Source organism: Mesocricetus auratus, unplaced genomic scaffold (assembly GCF_017639785.1).
Source record: "Mesocricetus auratus isolate SY011 unplaced genomic scaffold, BCM_Maur_2.0 Super-Scaffold_100004, whole genome shotgun sequence".
NCBI classification, from domain to species: Eukaryota; Metazoa; Chordata; class Mammalia; order Rodentia; family Cricetidae; genus Mesocricetus; species Mesocricetus auratus.
The window spans coordinates 110,546,837-110,565,893 of NW_024429189.1; the positions used below are offsets into that span (position 1 = coordinate 110,546,837).

General features: G+C 43.2%; 1 protein-coding gene across 4 annotated transcripts in view; it reads left to right on the top strand.

Moving 5' to 3' along the window:
* Nucleotides 1-18,750, top strand: part of Kat14 (lysine acetyltransferase 14) — a 33,734-nt gene extending 14,984 nt beyond the window's left edge. The window contains exons 5-10 of one of the 4 annotated variants that reach the window (XM_040746407.1): nucleotides 3,261-3,677; nucleotides 4,260-4,825; nucleotides 10,895-11,031; nucleotides 12,546-12,721; nucleotides 14,202-14,392; nucleotides 17,715-18,750. In XM_040746407.1, coding sequence (XP_040602341.1) covers nucleotides 3,261-3,677; nucleotides 4,260-4,825; nucleotides 10,895-11,031; nucleotides 12,546-12,721; nucleotides 14,202-14,392; nucleotides 17,715-17,888 — 1,661 coding nt within the window. In that variant the 3' untranslated portion in view covers nucleotides 17,889-18,750. Of the gene's footprint in view, nucleotides 1-3,260; nucleotides 3,678-4,259; nucleotides 4,826-10,894; nucleotides 11,032-12,545; nucleotides 12,722-12,965; nucleotides 13,013-14,201; nucleotides 14,393-17,714 lie in introns of those variants that run through there. The other 3 variants (XM_040746408.1, XM_040746410.1, XM_040746409.1) reach the window with 3 other exon arrangements.
* Nucleotides 18,751-19,057: the final 307 nt, after the last annotated feature.

Consider the following 19,057-nt stretch of genomic DNA (forward strand, 5'->3'; position numbering starts at 1 on the left):
CTTATGTGTCTCTAGAGATAATATTTCTTTCTTGTTTTGTTTTGCTGAGACAGACTTTTCTCTGTATAACAGCCCTAGCTGTCCTGGAACTCACTCTGTAAACCAGGCTGGCTTGAAACTCACAGAGATCCATCTGTTTCTGTCTCCTGAGTACTGGGACTAAAGGGGTATGCCACCACCACCCAGCTGAAAACCTTTTTAAAGCTTATAAATTAAAAAAATATATAATTGGTGCATGCCTTTAATTCTAGTACTCTTGGTAGAGGCAGCTTGTTCTACATAATAAGTTCCAGGACAGCCAGGACTATCCAATGAGTTCCAAAAGACAGACAGACAGACAGACACACACACGCACACACACACACACACACACACACACACACACACACACACACACAGAATTGTAGTTTTTTCTTCTTTTTTTTTTAAAACTCTTTGGGGACCAGCTCCCAAATAAATACACTGAGACTTATTTTTACTTATAAATACCAGACCTTAGCTTGGCTTATTTTTAGCCAACTTTTCTAACTTAGATTATTCCATTTCTCCTTAACTACATTTTGCCTCTGGGCTTTTAAACATTTCTTTATTCTAGATATCTTTTTTTCCTTCTTGCTCCATGGCTGGCTCCTAGCATTCTCCTCTCCTCCTTCTCCTTTTCTTGTTCCTTGTTCCTCTTCTTCTCTCAAGCCTAGATTTCTCCTCCTATTCATTCTTTCTGCCTGGCAACCCTGCCTATTTCTCTCTCCTGCCTAGCTACTGGCCTTTTAGCTCTTTAGTAGACCAAGCAGGTGTTTTAGACAGGCAAAGTAACACAGTTTTACAGAGTTAAACAAATGCAACATAAAAGAATGCAACACATTTTTGCATCATTAAACAAATACTCCACAGCATAAACGAATGTAACACATCTTAAACTAATAGTCCACAACAGGGGATGGGGATGTCATATAGCATTGAAGAAAGTATAGCCTCTATATTCTTTCTCTCTCTCTCTCTCTCTCTCTCTCTCTCTCTCTCTCTCTCTCTCTCTCTCTCTCTCTCTCTCACACACACACACACACACCACACAGCATAGCTAGATATAATGGAACACAATTTTAATCCAGCACTAGAGACTTGAGCCATAGTGATTATGATTTCTAGGCCGTTCTGAGCTACAGCAAGACTGTCTCAAAATAAAATCAATACAAAGCAGAAATATATTGTAATATTAACTCTCACATTTCCCCTTAAAATGCTTGGACATCTTTCATTTGTAGTGCATATAGATGTACCCTGTTTTTGTTTTTAATTTCATTGACTACATTATATGACCATATTATGGTAACACCAAAACACTTTCCTATTATCTTAGGGTTACTATCGCTGTGATGAAGCACTATGGCCAAAACAACTTGCAGAGGAAAAGGTTAATTTAGTGTATGCTTTCGAAGCATTGTCATCATCAAAGGAAGTCACGACAGGAACTCAAGAAGGGCTGCTGCTTTCTGATTGTTCTCCATGGCTTGCTCAGCCTGCTTGCTTATAGAACCCAAGACCACCTGCCTAGGAGTGGCACCACCCACAATGGGCAAGGCCTTCCCAAGTCAATTACTAATTAAGAAAATGTCCTACAGGCTGTCCTATAGCCTGATCCTATTGATCCTCCCTCCTCTCCATTGACATTAGCTGTGTCAAGTTGACATAAAACTAGCAAGCATAGCTGGACTGGTCCGACAGCCTCCAAAACAATACAGAGAAACCCTGTCTCGTAAAACCAAAAAAACCCCCCAAAAAACCAAAAAAAACTAGCAAGCACACCTGTCATGGACATTTTGGCTGTTTCTTCCTTTGTTGTTATTGTGTGTTTGGTTGGTTTGAAACAAGGTTTCAGATAGCCAAGGCTGGTCTTGAGCTCATGATACTCCTGCCTCCACCTCTTCAATTCTGGGATTACAGTTGTGCCACCATGCCTGAGCTTTTATGTTTAATTCTTATATTTATTTGTTTATATGTTTATTTATTTGTTTGTTTGCTTATTACTATTATTATTATTATTATTATTTTTTTTTTTTTTTTGGTTTTTGGAGACAGGGTTTCTCTGTATTGTTTTGGAGGCTGTCCTGGAACTTGCTCTGTAGACCAGTCTGGCCTCGAACTCACAGAGATCCGCCTGCCTCTGCCTCCTGAGCGTTGGGATTAAAGGCGTGCACCACCAACGCCCGACTTAATTTTTATTTTTAAAATAAATTTGTATATAGGAGGAGGCGTGCCAAATACACCCGTGGAGGTCAGAAGGTGACTTGTGGGAGTTACCTCAGGATGGAACTCCGGTGGTCAGCCTCAGCAGATGCCTGGGCTCTTTGAGGCAAAGTCTGCTGCTAGAAACTCAAATATAGCCCAACCCCTGTGGCAATCTCATATAGCCTAGGCTGACCTTGAATTCTGACACTCCTGCCTTTACATTCTATGTACTATAAATATACATGAACCCCTGAACTCATCTTTTCCCCTCTTATGTTAGTATTTTAAACAGTGCTAAAATTTTTCAAATTTTTGTATAAGTACATAGTATGATAAATTACTGAAAATAATGTTGGTAGATCAAAGGGTATATGTAGGTAAAAATGTCAGTGGTAATGCCAAAATACCCTCCAAATGTAAAAATTTATGTTCTACAAAAAAGTCAGGAAGGCAAACAATATTCTTGGTGACCATTACAAAACTTTACCAATCCCAGTATATGAAAGATAGAATTGATGGTGTTAATTTGTTTAAATTTGCATTGTAGCTTTTGTTTAAGAAAGTTCTTGCTATATAGGCTGGTGTTAACTCAATATTTATCTCTGGCTGGCTTTGAACTTGAGATTCTCATCCTTCTACTACTGAGATAACAAGCATGCACTATCACACCCAGCCAAAACTGTTTTTTGAAAGTGAGGCAAGGTTTTGGTTGGGGTATTCATTGAACATTTCTGTGTATTGAGCATGGTGCCAATAGTAAATTATGAAAGAAATAGTTAACATTAAAAAAAAAAAGTTAAGGGATAGAGAAATGGTTCTGCCATTAGGAGCACTTGAGACTTTTGCAGAAGGCCAGAGTTGAGTTCCTAGTACCCACAACCAGGTGGTTCACAACCACCCAGATCCAGCTCCAGGGAATCTGGCGCTTTCTTTCACCTGTACATAAATGTCCAGAAACACATACATGTACACAGAAATACATTTTTAAAAAGAACACTTAACATAGAAATTAGATGTTTATTCTTTTCTGGCAGCCTCAAAACCAATGCTGGATCCCATCATCACAGTCGAGGGACTCAGAAAACGGGCAAGCCGGAACCCTGTGGAATCTGCCATGGAATTGAAAGAGAAGCGTTCCCGAACACAGGAAGCAAAAGACATCAGAAGAGCACAGAAGGAAGCAGCTGGCCTCCTTGACAGGAGCACCTCTTCTACTCCTGTCAAGTTCATAAGCCGAGCTCGGAGGCCAGATATGGTTCTGGAGAAAGGGGAAGTAATTGACTTTTCATCCCTTAGCTCCTCAGACAGAACTCCTCTCACAAGCCCATCTCCTTCCCCCTCTCTGGATTTCTCTGCCCCGGGGACACCAGCCTCGCATTCGGCCACGCCTAGCTTGCTTTCTGAAGCAGACCTCATCCCAGATGTGATGCCACCCCAAGCCTTGTTTCATGGTACGACTTTCTTGTGTTTTACACCCTGGGGGTGAATGAGCCTTGTAACACGAATAAATAAAAGACTCAGAGACTGATATTTGGGTTCAGACTTCCAAGCTGAAGATCAGAAAAGCAAAGCAGCTGGCCACTAGCTCTCATCTCTAGCTCAGGCTGAAAGGGCTTATCCACGCATGAGCTCTTCACCAAATCTCAAGCTGCTGCCTCTCCACAGTGTGGCTGGAGAATGAATGTCTCACTTAGACTTTGTTACTGTCTTATATATTTCCTTATTGCTGGGATTAAAGGTGTGAGCTATAATTCTCTTTTAGACTGGTTCACTCTTGTGTAGATCTGGGTGGCCTTGGACTCACATAGATTGTTCTACTCTTAATCCTGAGTTCTAGGATTAAAGGTGTGTACCACCACCTCCACTTCTGGCTGCTGGGATTAAAGGTGTGTGCCTGGCTTCTATGGCTTGTGGCTGACTTTGCTTTTCTGAATCCTGAGGCAAGCTTTAATAAATTATAAATAATATATCACTATAGAGCCTTGTGCCTTGCTTCCCTGTGGCTTGACAACAGTACTTTCTACTTTGCACAGATGATGATGAGCTGGAAGGAGACGGAGTTATAGACCCAGGCATGGAGTACATCCCACCCCCATCTGGGTCAGCAGCTTCTGGGCTGGTTGGGAGCAGAAAGAAGGTCAGAGCTCCCGAACAGATAAAACAGGAGGTGGACAGTGATGAGGAGAAGCCAGACAGGATGGATGGAGACAGCGAAGACACAGATTCAAACACTTCTTTGCACACTAGGGCTCGAGAAAAAAGGAAGCCACCCCTAGAGAAGGATGTGAAGCCCAAGGGGCCCAGGTATACCCCTGTGAGCATTTATGAGGAGAAGCTGCTGCTCAAGAGGCTGGAGGCGTGCCCCAGTGCTGTGGCCATGACTCCGGAAGCCCGGAGGCTAAAGCGGAAACTGATCATCAGGCAAGCTAAGAGGGATCGGGGTTTACCGCTTTTTGACTTGGATGAGGTTGTGAATGCTGCACTTCTGTTAGTCGATGGGATTTATGGAGCCAAAGATGGAGGAGCTTCCCGGCTTCCCGCTGGACAAGCTACATACCGGACCACCTGCCAGGACTTCAGGATCCTTGACCGGTACCAGGTGATGTGGAGTAGAAGGGGGATAGGCAGCACCCGGAAGTGGGTACTGTTAACTGTGTCATTTGATATCATGAGTAATTTGGGGAGAAGAAAGCAATGCAAAACTTGCTGGGCTTCCTGTTCCAAAATTTCTCATCATTTAATGCCCCTTCTTATATCTGCGTTTCTTTCTCACCCGGCATCCGAGGAGTAGCCTAGACATTTCTTGTCTCTCTCTTGAGGATAGCTGTATGTGGTCTGTTTTATGGTTTTGATTGACAGATTTGTTGAGGACATGTAGTATCTATCCTAGACCCTAACGAGTTGGAGCTGTGGGTGTATAAATATCTGTGTACTTAGGGCTAAACATGAAGAACTAGGGAGTCAGCGTTACTCACAGGGTGAATTCCAAGTGCTCTGACAACATCTAATTCCTCTTAAGACAACTAGGCCTCCCCACCAGCAGCAGTGATCTAGCACTTGATGCTCATCTGCCTTAACTTTACTATTCCAATGGCTATAAGTGTAATCTCGTGTCATATTTACATCTCTTTGATTATAGGGGAGGGTGAACATTTTGTGCTTCCTATTTGTTTCTCTGTGAATTGCTTGTTTAGAGTCTCTGACATTTTTCTCTTGTCTTCTTTTGACTGCCTTGGAAATCTGTCATATGTCTGATTGTCAGTGACATGCCAGCATCATGGTGTGCTTGGAGCTTGGTGTGAGGCCCTTTCCATTTGGTTATCTCCTTTCTGGAGCTCTTCCTATTTTCTGCCGTCTGTTTCCTCTGTTCTGTCCTTTAGGACTTCCTATTGCTTTGAATTGGCATACCTTCTGTGTAAAAGTCCTGAGAGTAAGTACTGCAGGCTCTTCAGGCACACAGCCTGGGTTGTAACTGTGATGGAAGGTGCCATAGTAGTGAATGACTCCAGCTGTGGCCCAGTGAGTCATATTACTAAGACTGTGCTCTTTGAGGTCCTGACTTAAGATGTGTTTTTCTGGCCAGGCAGTGGTAGGTATCTCACACCTTCAATCTCAGCATTTGGGAGGCAGAGGCAGGCAGATCTCTGTGAATCCAAAGTCAGTTTGGTCTACAAAGGGAGTTCCAGAACAGCCAGAGCTACATTCAGGGAAAGCCGTCTAAAAAAACAAAACAAAAAAGACAAGTTTTTCCATCATGTTAAATGTTATGCTGATTGCCCCTCCCTCAAAGTACCTTTTCTTGTTCTCCTCTCTCCTCTTGGGTTGCTTATTTAAATGATAGCAGACTGATTTTTATTTTTCCTTATATTAATTTCTTACTTGAGTTATTTCTCCAGCAGTTCTCTATAACATGGACTCTTTTAACATTTGTTTATTGTGTGCCTGTGCATGCCATATCACATATGTGGAGGTCAGAGATCAGCTTGCTGTAGTTGGTTGGTTCTCTTTTACCATGTGGGCTTTTAGGTTTGAACTCAGGTTTCTGGCTTGGTGGAAGTGCCTGTACCTAATGAGCCATTTCACCATCTCTAAATATGATCTTTTTGAGAGACATCTTGGAAATCAGTATGTCTAGAATATCTTTATTTCACTCTTGCATTTAAATGATAGCTTACAAAGTTGTAGTTTTGTTTTTTCCTTTGACATTTTTGAAGTTGTAACTTCATTATCATCGTGTGTCACAGTGTTGGTCATGAAAGCCCCGTCTTCTTTTGTTTTGGCTGACCTGGAACTCGGAGATCTGCCTGCCTCTGCCTTCCAGGTGTTGGAATGGAAGATGTGAGCCACCATACCTTACTGTGAGAACACCATTCTTAATCTTCTTTTATCTTCGTGGCCTCCTTTTAAAAATGCCCCCTTCTGGAAGCTTTCAGACTTTGTTTCTGAGCTTCAGTGCATTTCCACTGTTTTTTCTGTCTGTTATCTTACCTGAAAATTCTACTCAGGTTAGCAGTTGTTGTGTAAGCGTTTTCTAGGGAGAAACAAACATCTCTTTGTCCTACATAGACCACCAACAATAGACCAAAATAACAGTTCACTCAAGTCTGGTGGTAAAGACAGTGAGTTTAATTAGGGTTACTGTCTCAGTTTCTTTACCTATTGCTATGAGAAAATGATTATCTTTTGACTCATGGTTCCAAGTACAGTGTGTATTTGTATTAGGAGGTTAGAGCAGGGAGAACTGATCAGATGGAACGTGTTACAAGGAACAAAGAGAATAAGTCTGCTGCTCATTCTTTTTTCCTATTATCCCAACCAGGTGATGGCCCCACCCACTGTGGGCAGGTCTTCCCATCTAGATAACCCTCAGCATGTATTCCTAGAGGTCAATCTCTGAGGTGCTTTGTGTCTAGATCAGCAGTTCTCAACCTGTGGTTTGAGACCCTAGAGGAGTCTAAAGACCCTTTCACATGGGTCACCTAAAACAGAGATTTACATTCTGATTCATAACAGTAGCAAAATTACAGTTATAAAGTGGCAACAAAAATAATTTTATGGTCAGAGTCATGAGGAACTGTATTAAAGGGTCGCAGCATTATAAAAGGCGAGAACCACTGTGACCTAGATTGAGTCTAGATGACAGTTAACACTAAACAATACAGCTGCTTGCAGAAATGTGGAGTATTACTTATGGGAACATGGGCAGCTGATGGGCAGCTACACCATTGGAAGGGGGAAATCTATTAACTGTTTATAAATCTTGAGAAGAAGAATGACCTCATGAGCACCTTGTATTAACCATTTACTATCTGTAAATCCTTAGGGGAGTGTAGAGATCATTTCCCCACTGTACGTGAACAGGTGAAGAGCCCAGTCTTGTTCAGGTCTCCTTCAGGTAATCACAGCTGCTGATAGGTCTAGAGGGCACTGGCATCGCATGCCTAGAGGATGGCATTCCACAATAGTGTACCTGTGTGATATTTATCTAGCCTGGTATCATCTGAGCTTCCTCCATCTGTGGTTTGGTGTCTGACATTAATTAGAGTTGTAACTGCTTCACATGTCTTCTGTTCCCTTTTCCTCCTGCGTTCTCCTTGTCATACCTTTTATAGTTTCCCACAATTCTTGGGTTTTCTGTTCAATTCATTTTTAGTCTTTTTTTTTTTTCTTTTCTCTGCTTTTTGGTTCAGGAAGGTCTTATTGACAGATGCTCAAGCTTACAGAGTCTCCTTTAAGCTCTGCAGGTTATTGATTAGTCCACTGTCAAAGACATCCTTAATTTCTAAGGATGTCTCTAAGCATTGAGTTCTTTCTTAGGATGTCCAGCTCTGTTTAAACTACCATCTGTTCTTGCACGCTTACCCCTTAGAGCATGGAACCTAACAACTACAACTGTTAAATGTCTTTCTCTGGAGTCTCTGCCCCTGAACTGAGTGTGCTTCTGGAGTTTGCTCTGCCTCTTCAAGGGGGGACTAGAGGCGGCGTCTAGCCATGCCCTCTTAGTGTTTAGTAAGAGGCACTGGGCTGTCACCTTCCATTCTTTCTTTTTTGCAAACTCAGGCAATCTCACCTTTCAGGAATACCTGCTGCTGTTTTATCCCTCTGCTGTTCTTCCTGGGATGTGGACTGCTTAGTTCTGACTACTGTGGTTCCTCTTCTCTGGCTCAGGAAGATTCCAGCAAACAGTTTCCTGGCAAATTTCGTTGGCAGTTAACCTCCCCGAGTAGCCACTGAGAGGAGTGTAACCAGGCCTTTCTGGGCCATCTGGTGCAGAGCCCTGCTCTGTTTTCACTTTGTTATTAGTCCTAGTCCCCTCTTCCTTCCTGGGCTTTTCCTCAGCCTGTGTTGATCTCTCTGGCCTTTCCCATGCTGGTTTGGGAAGGGACCCAACACACCTAAAGAAGCATATTTAATAGGCTAATCACACCTTACTTGACTTTGAAACAATTTTCCCCTATCACTTTGTGTGATGTGTGCCAGGCAGTATTCTAGCTGGGGATACCACAGCAAATTAGTGCTAAGTAGGTTTCTACCCTCTCGAGCTGATATCCTCAAACAGTGAAATGACAGTGTTAGCTTACTGGGCCCAGATCTCTTGACTCAGAGTGCGTGTGTGCATGCATGCATGCATGCATGCATGCGTAGGACCACTATGTTTCTGGCAATTAAGACTGGCCTCTTGGGCTGGGTGGTGGTGGTGCACATCTTTAATCTCAGCACTCGGGAGGCTGAGGCAGGGGAATCTCTCTGAGATCGAGGCCAGGCTGGTCTACAGAGCGAGTTCCAGGACAGCCTCCAAAAGAATACAGAGAAACCCTGTCTCGAAAAACAAAAACAAACAAAAAGACCGACTTCTCAGTGGAGGTAACCTTGCAAGAAGTGCTGACTAATAAGGAAATGCCAGGAGGAAGAGAAAAGGCCATAGGCCCCAAGGCAACAGAAAAACTGGTAGATGTCATGGCAACATCATGACACAGAAGTATAGTCCCGGGAGATGAAGTATAGTGTAACAGGGTTGGGTCTTGCAGGTTCCCCAAAAGGCACAGGTGAGGACCTTGAAATATATTCTAAGCATACAGTGTGAATTCATATAGGAATTGTGAAGTGGGGGCAGCAGGTGGGTAGTGAGTTGATATTTGCTTTTTAAGTAGGGTTTCACGGTGTAACCCTGGCTGGCCTGGATCTCACTTTGTAGACCAGGCTGTCCTTGAACTCGCAGAGATCTTCCTGTCTCTGCCTCCCAAGTGCTAGGATTAAAGGCGAGCACCACTATGCCCTGTTAGTTTATTTTTAGACTGTATGTGGAGACTGTTTGGTGTAGGGCAAGAGTGGGCCAATAGGAGGCAGTAGTGGTCCAGGCTTGGTGGAGGGTGTTTTGGAGAGGAGTAGAAGCTTCAGAGGTGGGAGGAACATCCACTGGGCTCACCTTGACACTGTTAAAAGGGAGAGATTTTGTAGACTGATGGGTCTACAAATGACCTGACACCACATTGAAAGCTACCCCAAACTTAATGACTTGCTGTACTAACTACTAAATATTTCTTGTACTTCTGTGCCTGACTGGACTCTGCTGAATGGTTTTTTTTTTTTTTCCTGTAAGCTGAAGGGTGGGTCACTTGGGTCGTGTCTGTGGCTGCATCGCTGGGGAGCTGATTGGGACTGGAGTGACTGGGACACTGCCCTTCTTCCAGGATCTGGCTCCAGGACCTAGTTGGAGCCATCTGGCAGCCCACACAACAAGGTAGAAGAAGCTGCCAGTTGTCTTAAGATTTGGGCTTGAAGTTCCAGGTGTTACTTCTGCCCCTCTGATAAGTCAAAGTTCTTTACAAAAGGCTGGGTTCAGGAGTAAACTCTGCCTTCTGATAGGAGGAGCCATTATACCTGCAAGGGTGGGAGTTGCTAGCTTGGAGACTGCATGCCACAACTTTGAAGATTACTTTGAAATTCACTTGAAACCTTGGAAGAATTTCAAAGTTGGCTTTTGGGGAGTTTGGTGTCCAGGCTGGAAAAATCTGAAAGCAAATTACAAAGGAAGAAACCTTGTTCTTTCAACAAGTTATTTTATAAGCTAAAAGCAAACTGACTCTAAAAGACATCTTGGTTTCTAAGGTTCTTCTTGGCACCCCTTTGTAAAGGTCTTTTAATCTTTGTTGGAGCTCTTTGCTGTTACAGCCCTAATTGCAGTGTTCTGTTGCTACATGACCTAGGGCGCCAGGTTAGCAACCCTCACTGATGAACAGTTTACCATCAGTGTGGCCAGTGCAGAGCAAGTATGTAAACCAACCAGTTCTGCCCCAATCCCTAACTAACTAAGGCCATGCCTTTGCCTAGTCTTGCTGGGCCTCCTTACTGTGGTGACAGGTTTTAGGGCTGGTAAGCAATATAACTCCTGTGTTTGCCATATTTACTTAGTGAAAATGGGACACAGAAAAAAAATAGTTCGTTGATTTTGATGGCTCTTAAGATAAAACTGTGGTTATACAATAAGCACTAAATAGCCCACCCATGTTAGCTTTAGGCAAAGACCTGTGGAGTTTATGTCAGAAGTTGGCTTTCCAAATAGATAGTGCAAAAAGATCTACTCCTGACACACAGAAAGATCATTAGACATGGAAGATAGCCATTTTTGAGTGGTTTTGCTTTTATATAAACTGTTTCTTTCCCACAGACTGCCTTACCAACCAGGAAAGGATTCCGGCACCAGACCACCAGGTTTTTGTATCGTTTGGTGGGATCAGAAGATCTGGCTGTGGACCAAAGTATTGTCAGCCCTTATACTTCTCGGATCTTGAAGCCATATATCAGGTATCCATGAGTGATGGCTGTCAGGAGGGGTGATGCTGGTGACTTCTGTACCCAGTCAGCAGGTGTAAGTATGTCCTGACACAGAGCAGGTTCAGGCAAGGGCAGGCAGGATGGTCCTTAGAAAGAGGTATGAAAAGCAGACTGAGTTAACTTTGATTTCTAAGTTTTCGTCATCATTACCATCATCATTTTTTGTCCTTGTTTTTATTTTTTGAGTCAGGGTCTCTCTACATTGCCCTGGTGCTCTGAAACTCACTATGTAGACCTGGCTGGCCTTTAATTTACAGAGATCCGCCTGCCTTTGCCTCTGTTGTGCTGGAGTTAAAAACACCAGGTACTACACCTGGCTCTTGTTTACTATATCAAAATTATGTATCTTTAATAGTCTGTGAACTGAAAAGTAAGAAAGGAAAGCATTCTTAGTTGAGCCAGTATCTGAACTGAGCACTGGAACAGTTTGTTTTCCATCCTTTTGTGTGTGCATGTGTGTGTGTGTGTGTACATGTTTGTGTGTGCATCTGTGTGTGTACATGTATGCATCTGTGTGTGTGGACATATGTGCATCTGTGTGTATTCTTGTGTGCATGCACATGCATGCAGGTGCGCTCATCTGTGAAGAGCTGTGATTGACTTTGGGTATCTTTCATTATTACCCTGAGCCTTTTTAAAACAAATTCAATTAATTAATCTTGAGGCGGGTCTCCCTGTATATCCTTGGCTGTCCTGGAACTCATTATGTCAGCCAGGCTTGCATGACCTCACAGAGGACTGCTGCCTCTGCCCCTTGAGTGCTGAGATTAAAGACCTGTGCTACACTTTATTTTTTGAGACAGAGTCTCTCAGTCAATCTAGAGTTGACTGTTTTAGCCTAGGCCAGCTGGCTTGTAAGCGCCAGGGTTTTATCTGTGTCTGCTCCCCTGGCACTGGCATGCACTGTCACACCCCACACGGCTGTGGGGGATTCAAGTCGCCATGCTTCCATAGCTAGCTCTTCACCTTCTCAGCCATCTTCCTAGTCCCAGATTTTCTTCTTGTTGGACAGCTTCTAATGAATAATGTCTGGGCAGTGAATGGAAGCCGATTCCTGGAGAGGCCATACTTACTCTACAGCTCTACCATTACCCTGATCTCCCTCACCTACAATTCAGTTCCTAGGCAAACCTGTGGAAAGGCCATTTATAGGCCTGCTGCAAGTAGAGTGGATAGTCCCTCTTTTGGCCTCTGCTCATGCTAGTGAAGCATCCCTGTGTCAGGCACTTCTGAGCATATCTAAGTGCTGTTTCTGTTTCTCACTTCACCTCATGTAGTCCCTGGTGGGTACCAGAGGCCTCTGCCTTGTTCTGTGTTCAGAATGAATTTAGAAAGCATTAAATTGCATCCTGGCTAGCTAGCATATAAATTAGTATGACTTAGTATGATATTATAAGCAGTTCAAAGTAGCTGTAAGTCAGGTAACTAGCAGTAATGAGTGCTTTTCTTGACTTGAATTTGTTTATTTTTCTGTGGTGCTGGAGGCGTGATTATGAGACAAAGCCACCCAAACTACAGCTCCTGTCACAGATTCGTTCCCACCTGCACAGGAGTGACCCTCACTGGACACCTGAGCCTGATGCACCTCTCGATTACTGCTATGTCCGACCAAATCACATCCCGACGATCAACTCCATGTGTCAGGAGTTTTTCTGGCCTGGTATGTTTCTACTCCCACACCAGGCAGATTGGTTTTTCTCTCTATATCACCTGGGTGTGTTTTTAAATAGTGTCTGCCATGTGACCCTAAGCTCTTTATTCTTGATTCTATTTAGTCTGTCTTTACTAACATAGAAATATTAGAGCATAAATGCCTCTTGCTTTCCTAAGATCAAAAAGCCAGCAATTAAAGTAATCAACAGTGTTTTTGTTTGTTTTTCTGTCCTGTTTGTCTCTGCTTCCAGAATAAAAGATCCATCCTGTTTTGCTTCTGCCTATGTTTAGATACCAGGTAATGTCTCTCCAAGGTACACAGACTCATAGCTGGGCATGTGGACACTTTTGTTTTTTTGCCTAATAGTTCTTTAGGTTTTGTTGTTTACCTATTTCTTAGAAAGTTAGGACACCCAAAAGGTGTTTTTAAGAAGCCAAATGCCCCCTGACTTCAGGAGTCAGAGTAAACCAAGGTGATTTGTCATTTCATTAGCCAAGACCTAGGTCATCAATCAGCAATACCATTGCTAAATATAAGCATACTCTCTGTGGGCCTGCTCTGAAACCTACAAGACACATCTGTCTTGGAAATGTCACAGGTTTCATCAGGGTTACAGCCCTGCCCTGCTTGTGATCTGACTGTGGTTCCATGTCTTCTGGGGTGGTACTGGACCTAAAAGTCACATTCTGGGTTCTCAGCTGCTTTTGCCTGATGTTAGGTATTTGTCACACATTGTACACATCACCTTTACAATTTTTATTTTATTGTGAAAGCTTTCATAGAAAGCTTTCAGTGATATATGAGTGGGATAAAGAAAATAATATTAGCAGGCTCATGAGATGGCACAGCAGGTAAAAGTGCTTGGTATGTAAACCTGCATCCTGAATTCCATCCTCAGGTCCTACAGTGGGAGGAGAGAACAGATTTACTACCGTTTTGTCCTTGGACCCGCCCCACCCCACCCCACACATACCTACTATGGCACATATGTACTAGTACTCATACATACACTCACAACAAGAACAACAATAACAATAAACAAAATTGGAAGAAAAAAAAAGGGAAAATGATATTGGCACTTTCAGGGACCTTTACCCCTGCTCTGTCAGGGCTCAGTGTACCTCGGCTTAACACATTGCAAGAAATGAGATATTTTTAAATGTGCCAAACCAAACACATGGTAGATGAGGCTGAGTCAAAGCCAGGTGTGTCCATCCATTCTGAACCTGGAGTGCTCTCTGCTACCCAACCTGTCCTGTCTCTCTGCTTTTAGCATATGTACTTAGAAAAGACTATGTTAATTTTGATATTTTCTAAAATGCATTTTTCTGGTCTGAATGTGTGGTATCTATGGTAATGTCTTTGCCTTCAATTTGGGGAAATTTTTTTAGCATGCAGGTATAACAATAAGTACAGGCTGAAGTTATTGTTAGTTCCAAAAGGCACATGGTCTGAGTGTCTGGCTGGTTCTTTTTTTTTTTTTTAGGCATTGACCTGTCTGAGTGTCTGCAGTATCCAGACTTTAGTGTTGTAGTCCTTTATAAGAAAGTCATTGTTGCCTTTGGCTTCATGGTTCCAGACGTGAAGTACAACGAAGCTTACATTTCATTTCTGCTTGTCCATCCTGAATGGAGAAGAGCGGGGATTGCCACATTCATGATCTATCATTTGATTCAGGCAAGTTTTCTCTGCTCATGATTATCTAAATTAGGTGATTTATCTCTCAGGGCTTCCCTGAAAGACTTGGAGGAAGCATGAGGCTGAGCTGGCTTGTCCAGCATAGTCCAAGCAAAAGGAAGGCGTTGTCATCAATCTTGAGACTATGGAAGCTCCTGGAGTAAACTTCCAGCCCCTAAAATAAGACTCTATTCTTAGCTTCAGAGAAGCCCCTAGGTGAACATGTATTACAAATGAAACAACAAAGTACCACATGTGAAACTGTAAAGCATATGTGCTGTCTGTATTGATGCTGTTCTGCTCTTAGAGTAAGTCTCCAGTGACTTTGAGGGTATATTACCTATTTATAACCCTTTTGTCACAATTGAATCAGTAAGTAGTAAACTCTGAATGAATGAATGCAATGAATTTTTTCTCCCACAAGCAAAATACTATTTTGTTTTGCTTTTTAGGCAAGATATTGATATGATATGCAAGATATTGGCATGGGATTTACTGTGTCACTGTAGTCAGTTTTCTGTTGCTGTGAAGAGACACCATGATCATAGCAACTCTTATAAAAATTGGGGTGTGCTTACAGTTTGAGAACTTTAGTCCATTATCCTCATGGTGGAAGTATGATGGCTTGCAGGCAGACATGGTAGCCGAGAGTTTATTGCTGGTCTGATGTATCAGGCATGAATAGAGAACCACTGGGCCTGGCTTGGGCTTTGGAAATCTCAAAGCCCACCCATAGTGACACACTTCCTTCAACAAGGTTACAACCACTCCAACAAGGCCACATCTCCTAATACCTTCAAATAGTATTATTCATTGGTGACTAAGCATTCAAGTCTATGAACCTATGGGGGCCATTCTTAGTCAAACTACCACAGTCACCCAGGTTAGTTTTAAACTCATGGCAGTTCTCTGAGTGCTCAAATTATAGACCTGAGTTACTACACCCAGCAAGGATTTTTTTTTGTTTGTTTTGAGGCAGAATCCTATGTAGCATCGCTAGCCTTGAACTCACAGAGATCTACCTGCCTCTGCCTCCCATGTGCTGGTATTAAGATGTGTGCTACCACTCCTGGCCCAACAGTGATTTTTTTTTTCTCATAAAGCAAACATTTTTATTGCATGAGCTAATAGGTGTAGCAACTTACTTTCTCTTTGAATCTTAAGCTTCTGAGGTACAACACCATGAAGTAAGAACCTATCTTTTTCTCAAGAATTCTGGTAAACCCTATTTAGAAACTATTTGGTATAGAAGACTATGAAAGCTGGGTGGTAGTGCCATATGCCTTTACTGCCAGCACTCAGGAGGCAGATGCAAGGAGACCTCTGGAGTCCAGCCTGATCTACACAGAGAAACCCTGTCTTGAAAACAATAGCAAGGATTATGCAATATTAATTTGGTCAAAATTCTTTGTTTTATTTTGAGATAAGTTTTCCCTGTTTAGCATAACTGGTCTAGAACTTGAGAACTTCTTGCCTCAAGAGAGGATGGAAATGATAAAAGTGGAAATGTTTAACCAAGCTTGTCTTTCCAATTGTTAATGAAATTCACTTAATAATTCCTAGATATGGGGAGGAATCTTGAAAAGCATCTTTCTAGAAATCACTTCTAAGGCAGCAACTGTAAGACATTGCATAATGTTCACACATGCTGTCTTCAGCTGATTAAGTTGAAACAGGCCTAGTTACTTTTCTACATCCTTTCTATGGTTTATGCTCCTTCCAGGATGCATCTCCATATATTCACCTTTCTCTTGCAGAAGAGTGCCTACGCAGTTTTCTGGCTCCTTTGTTACTAGCAGGGGCTGGAGTAGGGTGGACTGATAGCTCAGAAGGCATCCTTGGTGCTTAGTGTGAGACCTGGCATGGGACGAGTCCTTGTTAACTGTTTGCTCAGCATCAGTACGTGTGGGCACTTTGTCAGCCTGTAAGAGAAGGCCCAAACATGGGCTCAGTCCATAGTATCTGGTGATGGCCATGGTGAGATGTCTATATGGGCTATCTAGAACCATTGCCATCACCCCATAGAATTGCTCTGTGTGCTCACAGCATGCTGCTGTCCTTGGGATACTAGTTATGTTCTCTTGTCTGATGTGTTTGAAGACACAGTGTAAAGTTAAGTAGAAAAAGAAGGAAACTTTGGTTACCTTGTACTGTGTCCTTGGCAGCCTGAACTCATCAATTTTAAGGATTGTCACCAGCATTTTGATACCTTTCTCATTAAACAGTTCATACCTGTGTGGTCTGGAGTACAACATTCTGTGCGGCTGATGAAAGAATCTAAAAACATGCCTTTATGTTCATAGAACCTTCTCCACTTTTCCCCCCTAAATACAGAAACCTCAGTTCTGGAAAGTTAATTATGTTAGATTTAAAGGAATCTAAGGACTTAGATGTACAAGGTCTTCAGGCTTTATAACTAAGATTTTAGTATTTAGAAGTTACGCTTATGATTTAGTATGTTTTCTAGCATTTCTAGGAAAGGAAGTGTTATTACAGGTTGTGAAGAATGGAGACTAGAATTTCTCGTTCTGTAGTTCTTTAAGACTGTTGTATTGTTGGTACTTACTGATATATCTGATATTTAAACTGAATTATAAATACAGTAATATAGAAGATGATTCAGCAAAGTAAAAGCACTTACCCCTGAGCCCGATGGCCTGCATGTCATCCCTGAGACCTACATCTATGTTGTGCACTTGGCATGCGTGGGCCTACACACATACCATCCCTGACACACAACACTAAATAAGTAAAATGTAGCTGAAATAATAAACAGGACTGGAGAGATGACTCGGCTGTTAAGAGCACTTACTGCTTTTGCAGAAGACCTAGGTTTGGTTCCCAGCACCCACATGGCAGCTCACAACCATCTGTAACTTCAGTTCCATAGGATTAACACCTCTTTTGCCCTTTGAAGACTCCTGCATTCATGTGGTACATAGACATCCATTCAGGCATATAGTAAAATAAAATAAATATTATAAATAAATGTAATACAATGTAACAAAATATACTCTATGGCCTTTGCTTCAGGGTAGAGACACACCTATCCTCCGCCCGCTTCCCCCCCCCCCCCCCCCCCACTCCGCCTGCCCTCAGCACATGAATCCCTTTAGTCTTGGGGACACAACAGCTCAGTGGCAGAGTGCTCCTAGATTTCCAGCTGCTGCTACATGCTCCAGTGCTCTGGGCTTCCAATGGTTGCTAGATGTTGCCCTGCCTCAGCCCCAGCCCCCAAAACCCCACTTGCTTCCTTCTGAAGATTGTGTTTGTTCATTCTCTGTCCCTGTGGCTTCACCTTGTACTCTCCACTCTTTGACAGACGTGCATGGGCAAGGATGTGACTCTTCACGTCTCAGCAAGCAACCCGGCCATGCTGCTGTATCAGAAGTTTGGCTTCAAGACTGAGGAGTATGTTCTGGATTTTTATGATAAGTACTACCCACTGGAGAGTACAGAGTGTAAACATGCCTTCTTCCTGAGGCTCCGACGCTGAGGGGAACCTGTTCTTCCCAGAGAACAGTGGGTGCTGTCAGAGAATGGGCCCTCGGGCTGTGCGGGCAGTCATCCTCAGTGGGCCCTGGTCTCCTGTGGGTAGTAGCCGCCACATGACCCAGCTGGGTGAGTGAAGCCATGTGCAGTGGTACAAGCAGGCAGCTCTTCCATCCCAAAACCGTCTAGCCCTTCCTGGAGTGGCCTTCCAGCAGCATCCTGGACTCCACCGTTAACCAAACCAAGTGACTCTGCCATCCACTTTCCACACAGTAATGAGTGAGCACGAGGGAGCTGCTAAACCGGAGCATTTGAGAAAGGGCCTGTTGTCCTGTGTTAGAGCTCAAGAAATGGGAAAGGTGTTAAAGGTTCGAAGAGCCCGCATGGCCTTCTGCTGTCCTGGGATGAGAGCTTATAAGGTGTCAGGAATGATTCTGACCCTGTTCCTGGCCTGCTGTGTGCCGTCATTGAATCTCTTGCTGACTTAGGTCCCAGTCAGGAAGAATAAATTCAATGTTTATCTCCATGCTGCTTTCCCTGATCTACCTGTTAGCATCTCCTCCTGGGACACTGACCTGGTATAAGGAATTCATTCTTGGTGTGTCCTGGGAAAATAGCTTGAGAGGAACAGCCAGGCTTGATACATTAGATGCCATCCCTGGCCCTTCTCATGCCCAAAACAGTTGCACCACAGGAGTGGAGGCGTGGAATGGTGCAGGCAGAAATGGATGTCCTGTCAGCAGCATGAAGCTGCTTCCTATGTTGCAAATGTTTGAGATGACCACAGGTATCTTTGGACCCTATAAGTGCATTTCCAAAAACATCAGATATTCTCAAATAAAAACCTCACCATGTAACAACTCACAGCCAGGGCTTCAGCCTGGTCATTTGCACTCGGCTTGTCTTTAATTAGGAGCAGTGGCTGCTTTTTTCCTTGGTGGGCTTTGGGTTGGGTTGAGAATCCAGAGAGCTGCATACTTCATAGGACACTGGCATGCAGGTTTAAAACTTTATACATGGAACACTTTTTAGACCCTCATCCCATGGGTTCTGCCTGCTTCTCAAATCTCTGAGTTGAGGGCAGTGTTTCTCTGTCACCTGGAGCAACAGTTGAGACTGTTTCTTTGAGAACTTAGCAACCTCTAGCATCTTCCTAGTCTCTTCTCCCTTCCT